The 20,077-nt window shown below is 49.6% G+C and overlaps 2 protein-coding genes across 3 annotated transcripts; one reads left to right on the top strand and one right to left on the bottom strand.

The window, feature by feature from the left end:
- Positions 1–9: 9 nt before the first annotated feature.
- On the top strand, positions 10–5,730 carry CUNH1orf35 (chromosome unknown C1orf35 homolog). 2 transcript variants are annotated; one of them, XM_039726426.1, is made up of 9 exons: positions 10–125; positions 922–1,055; positions 1,151–1,304; positions 1,384–1,429; positions 1,516–1,598; positions 1,688–1,760; positions 2,075–2,154; positions 2,415–2,573; positions 2,718–5,730. In XM_039726426.1, the coding sequence occupies exons 2-9, from the start codon at positions 962–964 to the stop codon at positions 2,962–2,964; spliced, it is 936 nt and encodes a 311-aa protein (XP_039582360.1). In that variant the 5' UTR covers positions 10–125; positions 922–961; the 3' UTR covers positions 2,965–5,730. The 2 variants fall into 2 exon arrangements, with proteins under 2 accessions (XP_039582360.1, XP_039582361.1); XM_039726427.1 differs by lacking the exon at positions 10–125 and adding an exon at positions 136–360.
- ARF1 (ADP ribosylation factor 1) lies at positions 5,441–19,478 on the bottom strand. Its single transcript, XM_039726429.1, has 5 exons — positions 19,323–19,478; positions 9,816–9,995; positions 8,683–8,793; positions 8,011–8,135; positions 5,441–7,041 (listed from the first exon to the last, which is right to left on the bottom strand). The coding sequence occupies exons 2-5, from the start codon at positions 9,961–9,963 to the stop codon at positions 6,880–6,882; spliced, it is 546 nt and encodes a 181-aa protein (XP_039582363.1). The 5' UTR covers positions 9,964–9,995; positions 19,323–19,478; the 3' UTR covers positions 5,441–6,879.
- Between the last annotated feature and the right edge of the window lie 599 nt (positions 19,479–20,077).

Raw genomic sequence — 20,077 nt, 5'->3', positions numbered from 1 at the left:
GTGGGCGGTGCGGCTCTGGGGCTCCCCCCGCGCTGGGCGGCGCGGTGGTACCGCCCGTCTCTCTCCCCCCCCCGGCCGTGCCCGCGGTGGTAGCGGCGGGGCGGGCGCGCGCTCGGCGGCCGGAGGTGCGTGAGGGGAGCGGGGGCGGCTTGGGGGATTTTGGGGAATTTTTGGGATTTGGGGGGCTCCGGGTGCGACCCCGCGGGTACGGTCCTCGCAGTCCCCAACCCGGAGGGGCCCGGGCTGCAGGGAACCGCCCCGAGCTGCTTTCACACGCCTCGGGGACGGGCAAACTCGCAGCTCAGGCCCTGCAGCTTCCCCCTGCCCTGAGCTCCTTCCCAGACCCTGAAGCTCCCCCAGGTAATGCCCCACCCCGGGCCGTGCAGCCTCCCTGCCCAGCCCGCCCCAGGCCATGATCCCTTCCTGCAGCTCATCCCACCCAGGCTGTGATCCCCTCCTGCACCCTCCATGAACCCTCTCCCCTTGAAGCCCAGAACCCCCATGCGGGCTTTAAACCCCTCCATAGACCCTGAACCTCCTCGCAGACCCAGAGCCTTCCCACTTTAGTCACGGGCTGTGAGTCCCCCTCGCTCTGCAGCCCCTTCCCAGACCCTGAAAGCCCCATGCTGTGACTGCCCCACTGCTGACCCCAAACCCTGCTTGAGGCTCTAAACCTCCCCCAAACTCTGAACCCCTCGGGGCTGCCCTAACCCCCCTCCTCCCCCAGGCTGGGACCCTCCCCAAGCCGTGCACCCCCTCTCACCTCCGGATTATAAACCCCCCTTCCAGCCTGTCCCCACAAATGCCTTTTCTTACCCCTCTCACCCCTGGGGGGCCAGACTTGCTTCCCTGCCTTCAGGAGCCCCCCCAGAGCTGCTGGGGGATGCGGAGTGGGTGCACCCAGGGCTGGTCTCTGTGCAGGTCACCGGAACCCCCCGGATCCTCTGCGGGGTGCGGCGCCATGTTCGGCTCCTCCCGGGGCGGGGTCCGGGGGGGCCAGGACCAGTTCAGCTGGGAGGATGTCAAGACAGACAAGCAGCGTGAGAATTACCTGGGTAAGGGCTGACCCCGCTCCAATCCCACCCTGCCATCCTCTCTGCCACGGTTTTGGGGTGTGACGATGCTGAGGGGGGGTCGCTGTTCCCCACAGGGAACTCCCTGATGGCGCCGGTGGGGCGGTGGCAGAAGGGCAAGGACCTGACCTGGTATGCCAAGGGCAAGAAGGACACGGGCCCCCCGTTATCCCGGGAGGAAGAGCTGGCTGCAGTCCGCCTGGCCGAGCAGGAGGCCATGATGGCAGCGCTGTGAGTGCCCACCCCACAAAAACCCCAAAAACCAGCAGGTGCACGTCCACACACGGATCACCTGCCCTTGTTTTTATAGGGGCTACAAGAGCTTGAAGAGGCAGCCCACGGGCCTCAGCAAAGAGGTAACAGGGGCACCACACGTCCCCCCAGTGTCCCCTGGGCTGTGATTGTGGGGACACACACAGGACACTGTCCCTGTGCCCCACAGGACCTGGCTGAGGTGTGCAAGAGGGACGGCGGCGAGCGGGACGAGAAGGACGTGGATCGCGTGGTGGGCTTGGGCAGCTCCAGGTGAGGAGAGGGAAGGATCCCACACCAGTTTCTGAACAATTGGTTTGATTTTAGTGGTTTTATGATTTTTTTTTCTGTGGTTTCTGCAGTGGCAGTGCTGGCAGGTTGATGCTCTCCAAGGAGGACAGAGAGGCAGCCAAGATGGGGCTCTCGGTCTTCACGGTACGGTGCCAGTCACAGTGTCCTTGGAAGGTTCAAAAATAGATGGAAAAAGGCAAAGAGCAGTGCCCCTCACTTGGAATATTTTATCTAAAAAACCATCTGGGTATTGTAGCACAGAGACTGCAGGAGTTTCCTGTGTCCTGTTGGCACAGAGGTCATTTGTGGGGCTTTAATTTTTAAGGGTATTCTAATTTTCCCCCAAAAGTTAATTTAATTTTTTTTCTAAGTTTAATTTTTAAAGGGAGAAAAACCCTTTGTCTTGTAATTACAAGCTCATGGATTCACTCTGTGTTTTTCCCCCTCTCCAACCCTAGCACCAGAAAGTCTCCAGCAGCCCAGAGACATCTGTCTCCAAGAAGAAGCAGGAAAAGGAGGAGAAGGTGGAGGAGAAACGGTGAGGATTTTTCCCACTTTGGTGGGAGACCACCAGAAACGCCCTGGCTTTTATGGGAGATATTTTACAGAATGTTTCCATGGCTCTGTTTGGCACTGGGCTTTTGCATCTCTGAATCATCCCCAAAAGCCTCCGTGGGCTTCTCTTTGGCAAAGGAGGGATGTGGTGGGATGTGCCTGGGAAAAGGGATGGGGATGAGATTTTGGAGCCAGAGGGATGCACAGTGCAGGGATTCTCATTGCTTGATCTCTTCCCTGCAGACCTGAGAGCAGCAAAAAGTCCAAAAAGGAGAAGAAGAAGGAGAAAAAGAACAAGAAAAAGAAGAAACATAAGAAAGAGAAGAAGAAGGACAAGGAGAAGCATTCCAAGAAGGATGCTGCCTCATCATCCTCTGATTCTTCCCCAGATCGGGATAACAGGTAGCTGGGTTGGGCTGGGGCATCAGCAGCGAAAACGGGAGGAAGGATGCCCACTGGCACCTCCTGCCTTTCCAGAAGGGATGCTGGAAACCCCCAGCGCCGCCTTGCTGGCGTCCCCTGTGTCACTGCTGTCATTCCCCGCAGGCACCACGGCCGGAGGGCGCAGCAGCGCTCGGAGGCGCCGCGGCACGGCAGCCGGCGGCGGCACGGCTCGGCGTCCTCGGCGAGCAGCGGCAGCTGCGGCCGGAGCCCCGCCCGCCGGCGCAGCCGGAGCAGGGACGGCCGCGGCCGCCACCCGTCCCCGCGGAGGAAGGGCAGGAAGAGGAGCAGGTCCCGCTCCCCGCCGGCCCGCGGGCTCCGGCAGCGCCACGACACCGACTCGGAGGACTGAGAGGGAGCCTGGGGGTGTTTCAGGGACATCTTGCATAGATTTATATTTTTTAAGTGATTGAATTAAGAAGGCTGTAGCCCCGCGGGTGCCGGGGCAGTGTGGCAAAGGGCATTAAGGCTGTGGTGGCAGCAGCCCCTTCCCTGCCCGCCCAGGGGCAGCAGGGCCTGGGCACCCTTCTCCTCACTCCCAAATCCATCCAGGCAGGATTGTGCGTGGAGGATGCTGTGGGTGAGGGCTGGTGCTGGGGTGGTTCTGGCTGTGGTGCTGAAAATGCTGTGGATACCTCGTGTTTATGGGTAGAGACTTTGGAAGAGATTATTATTATTATTATTATTGTTATTATGATGGGGTTTTGTCTTCTTTCCCTGCCCTCGAGTGCTTCCCAGTGCAGTGGCTGAAGAGTTTCTTTAGATTCCCTAAGTTCATCAGCTGCATGGGTGGGAGTTTAAAGCTCATCCAGTCCAATCCAGGGACACCTTCCCCTGGGCCAGGCTGCTCCAAGCCCTGCCCAACCTGGCCTTGCACACCCAAATAATTCCTCAGCTTCTGGGGAGAAAGTGGATGGGACCAGGTGTCTTCCATGGGCTTTTTCCCTGGCCACATCCCCCCACCCCAGGGAGCAGCAAACTCCATTCCCAACCAGGACTGAAACCCTCAGCACGTGATTGTTCATGTTCTTGGCATGCTGAAAGAGGGGAATTTTACACCAATAAATAGAAATATTGATCCGAGTGGAAAGGGGGTGTCCCCAGCAGCTCCGGAGCATCGCTGCCAAGCACAAGGGCCTCGTTTGTGTAATTAATGATGCAATGGAAGACAGGGGGGGTTTGTGTGTCTTGGTGGACAAAAGCCCAGTGGCACCGTGCTCAGGAGCTCACAAAGCCCTTCTGTCCCAGCAGTGGGAGATGCTGCAGAGCTGTCACAGCCTTCGGTGATCCCCACCCCAAGGCCATTTTTGGGGCTGGCAGCCCCTTGGCACCAGGGCTACAGCTCCTGATCCATCCCAGGGATCCCCAGCTGGGGCACCCCGAGCCTGTGCACTCCCAGGCCAGGAGCTCTGCCCCTGCTGGTGCTCACCAGGCTGAGCTCAGGGTCACCTCCACGGGATTTTGGGATCCAAACTGGCTGGAGCCTGCTGGGAGCACCCCAGAGCAGGACTGTGCCTAATGGGAACTGGGCAACAGGTTGGAAAGGCAGCCATGGGAGAGTGGAAACAGCAGAGCAAGCAGAGAAAAAAAACCACAAATCCCAGAGTCCTGCTCCCTCTGTGGGCTCCCACATCCCATCTTCACCTCCCAGGCTTTGGGATGGGCTGGGCAGGGCCAGGGGCACCCCTGGCTCCCAGCAAAGGGACAGGGTGCTGGTGTGCACCATGGCACGGGGCTGGGCACGGCTGGCCCAGCTCAGTTCAGCTCTCCTGGCCTTCCCTGTTTCACACTCAAACCAAGATCAGTTTGAGAACCACGGGAAGCCAGAACTGAGGGGGCCACAAGTAAAGGAGCCCAGCCCCATCCCTGCTCCCCCCAAAGCCTCCCTGTCTGGCTGCTGCAGTTCCTGGGGCACTGGGCAGGATCCTTTTCCCTGGGCTTGAGCCACCTCCTGCCCAGCTGCTTGCTGGGTGCCCAAAACTCCAGGCTGAGAGCCTGGCACAGAGCAGAGCACAGCTCCCACAGCATCACATTCCCTGTTTTCCACAGCAAATTCTGGATGCAGAGGAGCAGCATCCTAACCCAGCTGGCCCTTCAAGTTCAATTCCCTCCCAGAACAGGAGTAAAGGCTGTCCTGCTCTATTAGGGATGCAAATATCCTGATTCACAGCTTGAGATTCCAAGGTGGATTCCTGGCTTGCAGGAGGTTTGTGATCCCAGTTTGCCCAGTGCTATTTACCCTGTACTCCAGCCCCAGTGTCCCTGTTACCCACCCAGAATCCCAGGTTTTCCCCCAGGGAATTTGCTCTCTAACCTGCAGGACAGACCTTTCACCCTACAGCTTTCCAGCCTGTGGAAAGGGGGATCTGCTGCAGCTCCAGCCAGGAGAGCAGCCTGAGCTGAGCACTGGGGAGGAGCAGCTGCAGCTGACAGGGAAGGCAGGAGGATCACCCGGAGGAGCAGCTCTGTCCCAGATCCAGAGGGAACTGCACAAAGGGAAAATGCAAAACAAAGCACTTAGGAAGGTGGAATTCCTATTTTTCCCCCACAAAACTGCTAATTATGGATGCTGTAATTAACTGGGACCAGCAGGAGGAAGAACCTGTTGGGGGAACTGATGGGGCTGCTCAAGCTCAACAAAGTGACTCCAGTAGAACCCAACAAAGCTCACCCACCATTCCACCTGCAGGGTTCCATCCAGGAATGATTCATTCCTTGGAAAATACAGGAGACAGCCTCAAATTTTCATGGAAATCACGATGTGGCAAAAAGCTGCCTGGATTTGGATCCCCTGCACAAAGATGATACAAACCAACACGATACCAGTGCAAGTTTCATGAAACTTTTTATTCAACAAGTATTTAATTATGATTCTGCCAAGATGATCGAATGAACAGCAAGGCATAAAAAACATGAAATAGTTAAGAGATTTTTATTCTAATAGCTTTAATTACAGTGCTTGTTTGTCGAAATGAAAACTGAAAACAAGTATACAAAACAGTTGATTACTAGTTGTGTATTGAAAGCAATAAAGGTTTCCACAACACTAAATAAACCAGTTCTGATAGTTCCTCGAGTTAAAGTTTAACAGCTCCAGCTTCTTCAGTGTTTATCAAAATACAAAAGAAAAGTAAAGAGGTCTTTTTTTTATTTTTCTGATGGCAAATCTGAACCTTGCAGTATGAGGGATGCCAAGGGTTTTCACACATATACAGATATGGGATTGTTCCAAAATGGGATTGAATACTTGTAGAGTGGAATGACTCTCCAAACTCTCATGCTTTTTGTTTTTTTCCCTAGACACTATACATAGATGTTTGGTGTTTTTCATGGCAATTCTTACGTTGAGTACAGTACTTGCTGCCTATAGAGCTTAGGACTAGGACAGGCTGTGCTTCCTGTGGAAAGGTTTTGCCTCCTGGAGTGGTTTACGCACAAGAAAAGTACAAAACACTTTTTGACAAATATGACAGGCTAAAAATGTCGACTTCTGGAAATGATTCAAGTTCAATGGAAACGAGAAATCTCACCTGAACCAAAAGTCAGATGTTCAGCATGAGTCTGCAAAGCTCATCTAAACCAGGCCCAGCAAATCTTTGAACGGTTGTGAACGAAGATGAGCACAGACTACGAGCTACAGAAAGAGCCAGAGATCTACCACTTATGATCTGTTCGTTAAGCAGATGAAGCTAATTGGGTGTCAGTCATTGCTTCACCCTTTCAAAAGAATCAAGAGTCACCACGTTAGAGCTGGAGCAGCAGAAGCGATGTCAAACGTTTGCGTGTTTTAAGTGTTTTTACTTTTCCTTGTCTATTTAAAAAAATACAGAATTCAGGTTAAAAACCAACCACCAAAATGGATCTCACAGATCTCACAACCCAACCAGGATCGAATCCAGCTCTACTGCACAAGGACCACTGGCAACCCTTACGTTATTAACCCACTGAATTCCCTTCCAGGTACTAAACAGTGACTCGATTCTTTACAATAAAAAAGCTGAGTAATATTGCATAGGAGTACCAGAAACTGCCTCATTGGAAACAAAAACTATTTACATTAAATAAGAAACCTAACTGTTTTCAGGCTTGTATTTGCCACATTTACAGCATGATGCAATATATACTGTGACAAAAAAGAAATGAAAACAGCTTCCGGCACTCAATACCACAAAGTAGCACAGTTTGCCACATTAGAGTAAAGCGAAGGGCGAGTAGGAGGAGATAAGAGGGAGGGGTGGAAAAAGAGGGAAGAGGAAGGTTTATGGTTTCATTTCTGGTTTCGGAGCTGATTGGACAACCAGTCCAGTCCTTCATAGAGACCGTCTCCACTAGTGGCACAGGTGGCCTGGATGTACCAGTTCCTGTGACGAAGAGAATGCAGTCCAAGTTTGTCTGTGATTTCTGCTGCATTCATGGCGTTCGGCAGGTCCTGAGGGAAGCAACAACAGTCATTCCCCACTCCTTCACCACCAGCTTTAAAGGCATTACAAGAAAGTTAAGAGCTCTCAGAACTTCTCTTTCAGAAAGCCCAGTGGATTACTGTGATATTCAGGCTATTCCCCCAACACTGATAAAAGTCTCAAAGGTTTAACAAGCCAATCTAAATCAATATTATGGAATATTTCAGCGCTGATGCCTGGATCCAGCCATTCCCCCATCACTGACACTGCTCACAATTCCAAGTCTGTTTCCACTCAGGAGTATCCCTTCTGTGACTGCAGGTATGATTTAAGATCAACTTTTATCACCCTGTACTACTCTGCTGAGCACAGCTTCTTCAGAGCCCACCTCTCTACCTTTCCTGCTCCTGGACATGACTTGTGGCTCCTTCACCCTTCCCAGCTGAGGCTGTGCAATCAGTGGAGCAGGATGTTATTCCCTCTTTACATTTCCTGGTCACTTTTCAGGCCCTTGACATTTGGGGTTAAGCTGCCAAGACCTCCACAAGCAATAAAAGGCAGAACTCTCAGCTAACTCTGAGGCCTGGCAGAGCCCAGCTCACAGACCAACACAAGCACATTAAAACTCCAGAGCTTCCACAACACCAGCAGTGCCCTCAAAGAGCCTAAATGAGGAATTCAGGGAAGTTCTGGCATTCCAGCATTCCTCTCTGGAGGAAGTTTGGGCAGGTGCTGGAATTGAGCTATGTCAACCTTAAATACCAAACTGGTTTTCACTAAAACCAAAAATCTCTTAGCCAAGACTGTTTAGAAGGATGCTCCTTTCACATGAGAATTAAATCTATGGTTTTCTCCCTTCAACATACCTGAATGGCCATTTATTCCGAGTTATTTATCATAACACTGAAAATACGAAAACCAAGGCCAAGATCTGGCACTCACAAGGATGTTGGAAGTTTTCAAGGGCTCAGACAGACAGACACCTTTTTGGGGCATACCTGTTTGTTAGCAAACACTAATAAAACAGCATCTCTGAGCTCATCTTCTGCCAACATTCTCATAAGCTCTTCTCTGGCCTCGTTCACACGTTCTCTGTCATTGCTGTCAACCACAAAAATCAGACCTAGAAATAAGCAAACAAGAATAAACATAAGCTTGAAGTCTCATGTCTGAGAGAAAGTCTGTTCTTGCTGAAAGTTGGTGAAAACTGGTGTTGGTTTGAATTTGTTTGGGTGCTCTTTTTACAAAACCACTTGGCATTTTCCAGGGAGCAGCAGCTCCTGAGATGCTGTGACAGAACTCAAAGACACGCACATGAAAAAGGCCCAGCAGTGACAGAAGTGACAAACTCCCAGTTCACGGGGCTGCAGAGCTTTAGGTAAAGACTGCTTTGAAGTGAGGGCAGAGCTGTGATGCTGACAGAAGAAAAAAACAAACTCCTGAACTCCTCTGAGTCACAAGGACAAGGAAGACTGGTTTCTGGAATTTTTCCCATCCCTCTTTGAACCTGCAGTGGCTTAAGAGAAAAGCCAGAGCAGCACACAAACACACCTTTTATAATAACAAATATTTCCACTCCCCTCCACGAAACTTGCAAAATTAACTTGGTGAAGACAGCCAAAAAGCTCCTTTAGACTCTGGGAAGCTGGGAATCAGGAGTGTGGGCTCACCTTGTGTGTTCTGGAAGTAGTGGCGCCACAGGGGTCTGATCTTGTCCTGACCACCCACGTCCCACACTGTGAAGCTGATGTTCTTGTATTCTACTGTTTCCACATTGAAACCTGCACAAGAGAGGGTGGCACAAATCTCACTCAAACAGAACTGCTGTATTTAACAGGTCACACTCTCAGACTGTGATCATTTTAAAAAGTTTGCTTAAAATTGGAATTACTTTAAACCAGCAGAACCCTGTGCTGAAGCTCTCAAAGCAAAACCAGCCTGTCCTGCTCCCACCACCCCAATGAACAAATCTAATTGCTACCTGAGTGCTTACAAAAAACAATGTTGCCTTAAAAAAAACCCAAACAAACAAAAAACCCCCAAACAAAAACCCCAAACAAACAAACCCCAAAAAACTTCCCAACAAAGAAACAACCCCCAACAAACAACCTCCCAAACAAACAAAAAAACCCCAAATAAAAAAAAAGAACCCCAAAGAAATGAAAAAAATACCCCAAACAAACAAAAAACTCCCCAAATAAACAAACTAAAAATCTCCCAAAGAAACAAACAAAAAAAACCCCAAAGAAACAAACAAAAAAACCCCCAAAGAAACAAACAAAAAACAACCCCAAAGAAGCAAACAAAAAAAACCCCAAAGAAACAAACAAAAAAACCCCAAAGAAACAAACAAAAAACCTCCCAAAGAAACAAACAAAAAACCCCCAAAGAAGCAAACAAAACCCCAAAGAAACAAACACACCCCCCAACAAACAAAAATACCCCCCCAAACAAACATAAAACAAACCCCAACCTCCCCTGGGTTTTAAGAACTGCAAATCTCAATACCTTCCAATAATAAGAGAACAAAAAAAGGTGAACCCTCTGCTAGTCAGTGTGACATGATGCCAGAACAGCTGGGAGACAAATTGCCTTTCTGTGGCCCACACAGGCTCATTCCCCAAGTGACTGACAGAGGGAGGGGAGTGAGAAAAGAGTCACAATCTCCTGCCATGGCAGAGGATTTGGATGTGCCACGTTCACACCACGGCTTTAGCAAGTGTTTGTTCTGACAGACAAGTCACTTCAATCAGCTGAGACCCAAACCTCCAAGCCAGCAGTCAGAGAAACATAAAACTCTTACCTATAGTAGGAATAGTAGTTACTATTTCACCAAGTTTAAGTTTGTACAAAATAGTTGTCTTTCCTGCAGCATCCAGGCCAACCATTAGAATACGCATTTCTTTTTTGCCAAAAAGGCCTTTGAAGAGGTTAGCAAAAATATTTCCCATGGTTCAGATATGTTCTCACTGGCCAGTGAAGTCTGGAGGGGAAAAAAAAATCAGAGTATCACTCATGAGCTACCAACACTTGTGTTCTGACCACGACACAAAAAAACCACAAAAAACCAAAATAATTCATAATGTGAATCATTTAGACACCCCAGCCACCACTGAACGTTTTTCCTATATTGAAGCAACAAAAAGATAAACCAATGTGCCAAAACTCATGAAATGACTCAGCTTTTAGTGCTTGAAATGCTTCAAATATTCTTTCAGAGATTTTAGCATTAATTGCTGTTCTCAAACTTTTGCTTGCAAGATTCATGCAGCTGACCCCTTCAGGTACTTTGCTCCCCATTGTTATGGGACAGTTTATCTGCAGAAAAGTGTCACCATTAAACAAACTTTTCCTAATTGACCTGCAGATAACGAGTTTTTGCTTAGCACAGCAATAGCTGGTCCTTCTTTTGGGAAGGAAACTCTGCATACAGCTCGGATTTTCTCCTACTCAGAACAGTTTCCTTCCTCTCCATCCCCGAGGAAATGGTCTGTGAACAGCACATAAACACTGAGCAGTTACTTTCATTAACAGACCTTCTGGAGGAAACAAATGCACATTTAATCAAAGTTAACTATGGAGAATGAACAGCCACATTAAAAGAGCTCGTTCAGAGATGAGCACTTCCTTCCCAGCCAGCACTCCTGCCTGGGTGATTGAAGTGATTCCTGTTTGGGAGCTGCCTCTCACTCCAGCCTCAGACACTTCCCTGTGCCCTTGGGACCTCACCCATCCCATCACAAATTCCTCCCCTTCCCAAACTTACTCCTGCACAGCAGGATTGAAATTCCCAGGAGAATTACTGCTGTGCTCATACAAGGCAGCAGAAAGCAGCCTGGAAGCTTTTACAAGTTATAGGGTGACAGGGACGATTCACACCCTCCCTGATGCTGCCTCTAGAAGCTCTCAGACGTCAGTTTAAGAAAAGATAAAACCCAACTGAAAATTCAAGTTTCAGACAAGATGCACCAACAGCCAATACATTCAAAGCATGAGTTTCCTGTAAACCAAACAAATTTAAAGCATAACATGAAGTCTGAATCATCTCTGGAAATACTCAGTATTTCACAATGAAGCAAAACTCTCCCTAGAAAGAGAACAGAATATCTATACAGAATATCTATTTATCTATCTTTACAGAAAATCTATTTAAGAACACTAAAGCAAGATTTGGACTGACAAGCACACCACACCACACAAGCCTTTTCCCACCCTGTTCAGTGATGTCCTGGTCGTGTCTGAAGCCTGGCTTCCCCACTCTGCCCTGGGGAAGGGCTCAGCAGTTCTGTCCTCCTCAGGAAGCTTTGCTGGGTACAATTTTTAACCCAAAAGTTAAACTCTAACATTAACCGAGTCACGTGTCTAAGCACTCCCAGCTCCACAGAGAAGTTCAGAGTCCACTCCAGAGCTCACACAGGATGTCAATCCCCACACACCAACTCGCTGAAGCAACTGAGTCCAAGATTTATTTATTTTATGTGATTGAAGCTTTAAAACTGAACTCAACTACAAACCAGACTGGGGATTAAAACCAAAGGGGAGGTTTCAAAGTTCTATTATTCCACCATTTCCTTTTGTATTTCTGCAACATGACCATGGATATTCCAGTCCCACTGGAACATACGAAGGCTATATAAACAGGAAGGTTCATTAGGAAGCAGAGAAAACAGTTTTGCTGCAGTCCCCATTTCTCCACAGCAGGAAATCTCCCACCCCAGCCCACAGCCCAGCTCTCACCGGCCTGGAGGGCAGGCAGGCTGTAAAGCTTCCCTTTGTCTGGCTGCTCATGCCACCTCTATCTCCTGCTTCATCTGCAAAGCAGCAGCTAGGGCTGAACTGTGACCTTTCAGCAGAGCTCACAGAAACTGACTGCAGGAACTTTCCCAGCAAGAGAACCTTAGAAGCCTGCACAAAGAGTGCCTTTCTTTGGTTTGCACACGTTTAAAAGCATAATGGGTTATCGAATGCTTGGACTGATCACAGTAATTAGCAAAAAGAGCAAAATCGTATCATTTACATCCAGGACAGCATTCCACACACTGGAGAAGTCCAGGCTGCTGAAGAAGTTGCTGGCACTTGGCACTAACAGCAGTGAATCCCATTAGATCCTTGTTTTCCTGGCAGCTATTTCCAGGTCAAGCCTGCCCTTTCCCATTGAAGCTGCTTTTATACCACCATCCTCCCTATTTTTACTTTTTGTCAAGATTAAGAAGTTAAGATCCATTTAAGCACTTGGTTTCCATCTTCCTCTTGTTCTCTTCCACATCCCTCCTATCCAAACCCAGTCTGTAACTTTATTTGGTACTTCAGGGTAGGTGGCATTACAAAAAGTCACATTTATTTTTACAGGCAGCACAGTATAGTTTACAGCCCACTCCTGCAAGAAAAGCGTGTTTACAAGTTGACTAAAAAGTAGCTGAATCCTTGCAGTCTAAAAGAAGAAAAAACCAGGAGAAATCCATCTGCAGAACTCCCACAAACTGCTGTGGCTCCCAGGGGGGTTTTGTTGGATGGGGCTGGGGCAGGGTCCCTGTCCTCCCCACAGCTGGGACCGTCCCTGAGCAGAAGTTCCTCACGTTCATCCCTTCCCACAGGAAGGAACTCACACTCCATGGCTGGCACTGCACTGCCACAGCAACTGCCGGGGTTAATTCAGCTCAGCTGAGGGACCACGGGACTGCTCCCTCTGCACTCCAGGACTCGCCTCTAATTCCCATCCCAGCCCATTACTTGCACCACCAGATCGTGCACAGCTTGAAAAGCCTTCCATTTCCTCGTATATTTAAAAAAATAGTTATCTTTCAGGCATTATCACCCCTTGCAATGTATATCCTGACTCAACAATACCTGACCTGTACTCCTTACTGAAGTTTAACTTCCTCCACCCGAATGTTGTCAGTAATTGCTACACTGATCTTTTAGAAGCACAAGCTGGATAAAATTCCTGAAAACATAAAAGACTACGGCTTGTGAGCTGCTTGTAGTGCTTGAGCACTTCTTCAAAAGAGGGATCCATCAGGCTAAGTGGGAAGATTTGAGTATGAAAGGGAACGATTTGAATAAACACACACACTATTTTTTGCAGAGCTCGGTGTGTATTTCCCCTCAGTTCTGGAAACGGCAGCTCAGCACCCCTGAGCAGAGCCAGACCACCCCGGCACTGTCGCGTCTGTCTGTCTGTCCCTGCCATGAAGTCCCACAGCACTTTAGCTCGCTGCACTCCACCTGAGCAGCACCAAAAACCCGTCGGGCAGGTTCAGCCAGGGCACAGTGTGCCATGGCCTGCCATGAAGTCCCACAGCACTTTAGCTCGCTGCACTCCACCTGAGCAGCATTAAAACCCGTCGGGCAGGTTCGGCCAGGGCACAGTGTGCCATGGTAAACAGCAGCGCTGACGTTCAATGGGGAAGTTGCAGTTTCGTTTCATGAAACAAAGTATTTTCAGCTGCTTGTTTTCTAGTAAGTGATACATTCAGATGAGCCAGCAGGAGAACAGGCAGCCTTTACAGGCAGCCCTTTGCGGAGAGGCTCGGAGTGAGGAGTTAAAAATGAATGAGCAGCCCGTGGCTGTTAAAGTGATATGGCCCATGAGGAAGAAGCAGAATCTGCTTTTATTAATTGTAGGTGGTTAGAATAAGAGCTCTGAGGAGTATCTCAAGGCCAAAGAGCACTAAACACTTAATCATGCTGCAGGGTTTTATATTTAAATGTACATGAATGCATTTGAACGTCATTTCATTCAGGCTGTTATCATGAGAAGTCCAGTCTGCTGCCTGACCTCCAAACTCCTCGGGTGAGCCTGGCTAACAACCCAGAGGTGTCACCAGAAGGGTGTGCAGGCCACCAAAGAGAGCAAAACACACCTTGAAATTCCCACAGAACCTCAGCTTCACACCTCTGTAAAAGTTCTTTTTGGCCACATAGAGATTAAATTTCCCCAAGACAGGAACTGTGTTTCATTTAAGTTTACACCATTTCTTTAAAATTTTCAGAGACAAAATGAGAGGCCAAGGCAGAGGATGCCATATGCATTGAGTCAAACTATACTGCAGCATGAAATTAATTTATTTCACTTCTATACACCAGCACTTTCCACATGAGGCTCCCACAGTGAATAAATAAGGCTCCAAACCCTGCAAGTGCTAAAATCAAGCTTGCTGAGCCCATCACTTTGGCAATCTGAAAATCCCAGCAGCCATGAATACAGCAGGGGGGTGGAACCAGAGGAGCTTCAAGGCCCCTTCTAACCCAAACCATTCCAGGATTTTATGGTTCTGATAAGATCAGGCAAGGGAAGCTCAAGCCTGTGTCCCTCCCCTGCCCAGCAGGCTGGGACAGAGGTGCAGAGGGCATTTTCTGTCTCTGGGAGCTGCTCCTCTCCCTGGGATGTTCCTATCCTGTTTCAAGGAGAGATAAACGCCAATGGCACACAGATACACAGCTACAATCTGACAAAATATTAAACACAGGCAAAACCCCCAACAGCTGCAGGTTTACCTGAAAGCTCCTTCCTGCACCTTGCTCCATTTGCTTGGGCACCTTGGCAAGTAAAACTGGCCTGTTTACAAGGGCAGTGGATTTACTAGCAAAATTCCATCTCCATTTAAAGGAAAATTTTTACATGGCCTGAGCTTTAGCTCCATGTCTGAAACAATTAGAAAAACCCCAACTCCTAATTCCTAACCTGGTATTAACATACTGGTTCTATCAGTCACAGGGGAATAAAAATGGATCAATTTGTTATTTATCAGAAATATTGATTTGAAATTCAACCAGCTGTCACTAGTTGGTCTGGACCATTCTTTCTCATTTACAGCATTCTAGAATGTTTTAAATTAAATTATCGAGAGAAGTAAAATATTCACACAAGAGATCACCAAATCAGTGTGCAAATAAGAGGTGAGAATGCATTTTTTTAAAAACCCATGCAACTCCAACAGCTGTTACTGGTGTAACATGCACGAACAACTGCAAATAATTTAAAGTGCAAATCTAACCCAGCAGCTTGTTATTAACAATAAAAAGTGTGATTTAAAGGAGAATGTGAGAAGGGATCCAACAAGAATAGAACACTGCTAAAATTCAGGATTAATCCACAGCCCCAGTGTTTCACACCCCCACTCAGCAGGGAACTGATGTGTTCTCTTGAACTTGAAAATATTTCTTTACAGATTAAAGTGTTCTGTTACAGCAAATTCTGGAAACACCTCTTTATATATAGCCAGGGTGGCCCAATACTATTCCAGTACAGTTACAGTCAACTATTTTTAGGAACTGTTTACTGCCCTTCCACATCTGCTAACCTGAGAGATGGAATCTATCAACCCAGACCCTTTAACTTTGGGGATTTAACACTGAAATTCAGCCCAGATAATTCTGATCTGAGCTCCTTGGAGCATATCGGTATCAGCAGGAATGGATTACGTGTAACATGTGAGAGCAGCCAAGAGGAGGCCGGGCCCTTTGTTCACCAGGTGATTCATTACCCTGCACAAACAGCACTGGAATAAAGGCCATGGCAACAACATCTTCCCAGAGCTCTTCATTAATATCAGTCTTAACTCCTTGATAATTTTAATAATTAGAACCAAAGGAGTGTTAACTGTGCAGATCAACACTGACCACTGGCACCATTTCCTCCCAGTTCACACGGGGGGTGCTTCTGCCAAGTCTGGGGTGGAAAAGGTGTCCTGAAGGATCATGACCTGGTCATTTGAGGGGAAAAGCAGTGAAGTCAAAGTTAAAGACACATAACTGTTGGATTTGGCTACCAAAGACTTGCAAACTGCACTGTGCATGTCCAGGGCAGATGGAGGACAAGCCCAGCACAGGTGAGCTCCAGGTGAGAGGAAATCTCCTTGTCCACACCTTTGTTTAACCCAAGGAGGATGAACACCCCCTGCCTACACACCTTACCCAGACAGGACATTCCCACGTGCTGGAACACTCTCTTGGGTGCACTGGGCTTGGAGAGGCATAAACCAGAAAATAATTTCATTTAAAAGATCAACACAGAAGAGGGAAAGTTTTCTTTGGGGTCACAGACATGAGAACAAGTGACTCCTAAAATAACAGCCAGAATAAAAACAGTATCAGAGTGGGTTGCTTGACTTGACACTCAAATCCCAAATCAGAATTACTCCCTTATTCTCACCTTCAAGCAGGGAAAGCAAACTGCTGCTGTTTCACAACAGAACTTGCAACTGTTTTAAAGATTTATACACTTGAGAGCACACAAAGCAACCCAGAGGAGCCACAGGTGAGTGAGTTTCCTCACCCTTTCACCCAGTGCAATTATTCCAACAGGGAAAACAGCCCAGCAGGGCCCTCCAGCACTGCAGACGTGTTTGTGGCAGAGAAAAATCAATGGCATCAAACCAACCCCAAAAACTTTCAGAAAACTCCTTTATCCATAAAAACATGTTCCTATTTTATTCCATTATAAACCCCACGAATAAAAGCAAAATAAAATATCTGGGCTGAGAAATACCTCCTCTAAAGGGTAAGCTGAGAGCTGCATCCATGCTCTCCTCCCTCAGGAAATTTTGTGGTGCCAAAAATGAACTTGTGAACCCCAAGAATGGCCTGGGGCTTTCTGCTCACCAGCTCAGCACTGGGTACACTGGTGTGAGAACTGGAGGGTACAAAGAATTTCTTTTCAGATAAGCAGTGCACAGTTGGGGTGTTTTTTTTGTTTTTGAGGCTGAATTGTTCCCGAGCTCCTAAAATCTTCAATTTTAAGCCAAATATCCTGTTATTCATTCCCAGGAACTGGGCACTAAGTCAACATTTACACTCCTAGTAGAAATGGCAAGAACTCACAGGAGAGCTCCATCCAGCAATGAAACTGGCTTTTGGTTTGGGGGAAATGTCAAGGCACAGCCTCTGAGCTGTGGGTGAACAAGAGCTGTGTTAGACACGAGGGTTTTATCAGAACTGAAACATCAGCAGAAGCTCCAGCACAGCCCCTCTGACGTTTGTGTGTGTTAAAAATAAGGAATAAAATCGGATACTCGCAAGCAGAAAGAAAAAAAATGCTGAATTACACAGAAAAAACAGCTGCTGTAGTAGGAAGCTGATTCTGAACTTCTTTACTCATCAGTTAAAGAAAGGGAATGGCTGAGGATGGCACCAGCTCTCACACAGGCTCTGTAGCATTCCAGGAGCAGAACTTCCAAGAGATTTCTAAAAAAAGAATCAGAACTATTCCTTTTCAGATAAAGTTAGCTCACGTTCACCAAATTTATCCACTGAAAAGCAAGCTGGATGCTTGGGAAGGCTGCTGAAACCCGTAAGAATTCTTGCTTGAAAGAAAAGCCTCTGGGATGTGTGAAGGTGGTTCTTTCAATTTCACCACTGCCATTTCAGCTGGAATCCCGCGTTTGGAGCTTTCCCTCCTTCCAGCAATCCATGCAATCAATGGCTCAGCTGATAATTATCTGCAGAAAGGCTCCTGCTCGAAGCAGCTGGAGCACGGCACGGCTGGGTGGATTCCCAGGAGCAGAATCCAGCCCCGACTCCCACACACCTCGGGAGAAGCTGTGCCCGGTCCTCCCCCCCTCGGCCAGCATGACTAACGCTCACAGGGAACTCGAGCTCCTGCCAGGCCCTTCCACATTCCAACTATTTCACAACCGAGGAAACGCTCAGAGAAACCCACATCGGAGCTCCTCGCACCATTCACACCGAGGGCTTTGACTTTTAACAGCGTTTACATCACAAACACAGAGCCGTCCTGAGGGGAGGGCGCCTCTGCTTGAGCCATTTTAATTCCCGGTGCTCCAGCTCAGGAAGCACCGACGAACTTGGCAGAGCTGGAGCTGCAGAGGTTCAGTCGAGGTGAGTTTCCTCACCCTTTCACCCAATGCAATTATTCCAGCAGGGAAAGCTGCCCAGCAGGGCCCTCCAGCACTGCAGACGTGTTTGTGGCAGAGAAAAATCAGTGGCATCAAACCAACCCCAAAAACCTTCCTTTCAGAAAATCCCTTTATCCATAAAAACATGTTCCTATTTTATTCCATTATAAACCCCATGAATAAAAGCAAAATTCAATCCTCCACTTCAGCCACACTTCCTTTTTTTTTCCCCCCCAGAAGCGCTCCAAATCAGCAGCAAAAATAGCAATAAAGATTGCTGAATGACCTTGGAAAAATCCACTTTGCCTCCGTTTCTCCTCCTGGAAAATAAGGTTAATGGAATACCCCGCAAAGGGGTGCTGCGAGCCTCGCAAGACAAAGCTCAAAGTATTAAATAAATACCCGGAATCTTCGTTATTGACAAAGCTACAATTTCAACACCAGACCTCTGGGCACGGCTCTAATCAACCCGCGGAATTTGCTTTGGCAGGAGCAGAGCGGCAAAGCCACAAGGTCAATGTCGAGCACCACAACATTTGGGGCAGTTTCACGGCCCGGGAGAGTTTTGGTCTGGCTGTGCCGGGGCAGAGCCGGGCTATCACTCCATCACGGCGAGCTTTATCAGCCCCCAAGTATCACAGAGCCACGACGGAGTATTTTCAGCCAGAACAGGATATCCTCCCACCGGGAGCTGCTCCGCCGAGGAAAGCTGATCTCCCACACCGCCAGACCCGAGGCGATGCACGGCAAACAAGAGCTGTTTGCTCCACGATAAAGCTCAACTCCTCTGCCCGGCAAAAAAAAAAACAAAACAAAACAAAAAAAAAAAAAAAAAAAAAAAAAAAAAAAAAAAAAAACAAAAAAAAAAACAAACACCAACTCAGCAGGCAAGGGCTTACAGAGGAACAACCTCTGCCCCACGAGCTCCACCCGAGGCTCCGTTCGCCCCCCACACGAGGGTTTTTCGGGGGAGAGGACAAGGAGGAAATGCCTCTCCTTGCTCGGAGCCGGCCGCGGGCGGGGCAGGGGCCGCAACCAGCGAGTTTGGGGAAGGCAGGACAAGCCCATCCCGTCCGAAGCCATCGCTAGAGGGAGCGGAGCGGGGCCCTGTGCCTGTGCAGCTGCTGCCGAGCCGGAGCGATCCCCCCTTCCCAGCGCTGCCCACCCACAGGCGGGGAAGGCAAAGGCCCGAGCCCCCCAAAGGCGGGCAGGAGGGACGGATGGGGCAGCGCCGCTCCCTCTGGTGCTGTGGGGGAAAGGAACGAGTAGGGATAAGATGCACTGAGAAGGAATTAAAAGGAAAGAGGAGGAAAGAACAGCCCGGCCCCGCTGCCTCAGCGCCCGCCGCGCCTCAGCGCCAAGGCCGCGGGATGCGGGCGGGGGCGCGGCGCGGCGGGCCGGAGGGGGGGAAAAAGGCTCGAAAGGAGGGAAGGAGAAGGTGTCGGCAAACCCACCGGCGTCGTCGGGAGCCGCGGGCCGTGGGTCTGGCTGCGCTCGGAGGGTCCCGCTCGGAGCCGCTCGGCCCGGCCGCGATCCGCCCTGGAGCACAAGATGGCGGCGCGATGCGGCCACGTCAGTGCCCGCCCCGCGCGAGGCACCACGGGGAGGCGAGGAGGGAGCGGGGGGCGGGGCCTGCGCCGAGGGGGCGTGGCCATGGAGGGCTGCCGCAGGGCCGGGATGCGCGGGGGGCGTGGCGTAGAGACGCAGTGGGCGTGGCTGAGGCGGGAGTGACAGCTCAATGAGAACGGGGGCGTGGCCTGAGTTGAGTGGGCGTGGCCAGAGCGGGAGCAGCGCCCCTGGACGGCGCGGGGGGCGTGGCCTGCGGGTTGGCCACGCCCACTGTGCAGCGCGTGACCGGAGCGGGAGCGCGCGCGGGGCCGGGATGGATGGGATGGGATCCATGGGATGGGATGGGATGGGATGGGATCCATGGGATGGGATGGGATAGGAGGGGATCCATGGGATGGGGTGGGATGGGATGGGTGGGATGGGATGGGATGGGATGGGATCCATGGGATGGGATCCATGGGATGGGATGGGATAGGAGGGGATCCATGGGATGGGGTGGGATGGGATGGGTTGGGATCCATAGGATGGGATCCATGGGATGGCATGGGATCCATGGGATGCGATGCCACGGGATGGGATCAGTGGGATGGGGTGGGACGGGATGGGATCCATGGGATGGGATAGGAGGGGCTCAATGGGA

This window comes from Passer montanus, unplaced genomic scaffold (assembly GCF_014805655.1).
Source record: "Passer montanus isolate IOZ18808 unplaced genomic scaffold, ASM1480565v1 scaffold59, whole genome shotgun sequence".
Classification (NCBI taxonomy): domain Eukaryota; kingdom Metazoa; phylum Chordata; class Aves; order Passeriformes; family Passeridae; genus Passer; species Passer montanus.
Note: the sequence above shows the minus strand (reverse complement) of the source record. Positions and strands in the feature narration are given on the sequence as shown.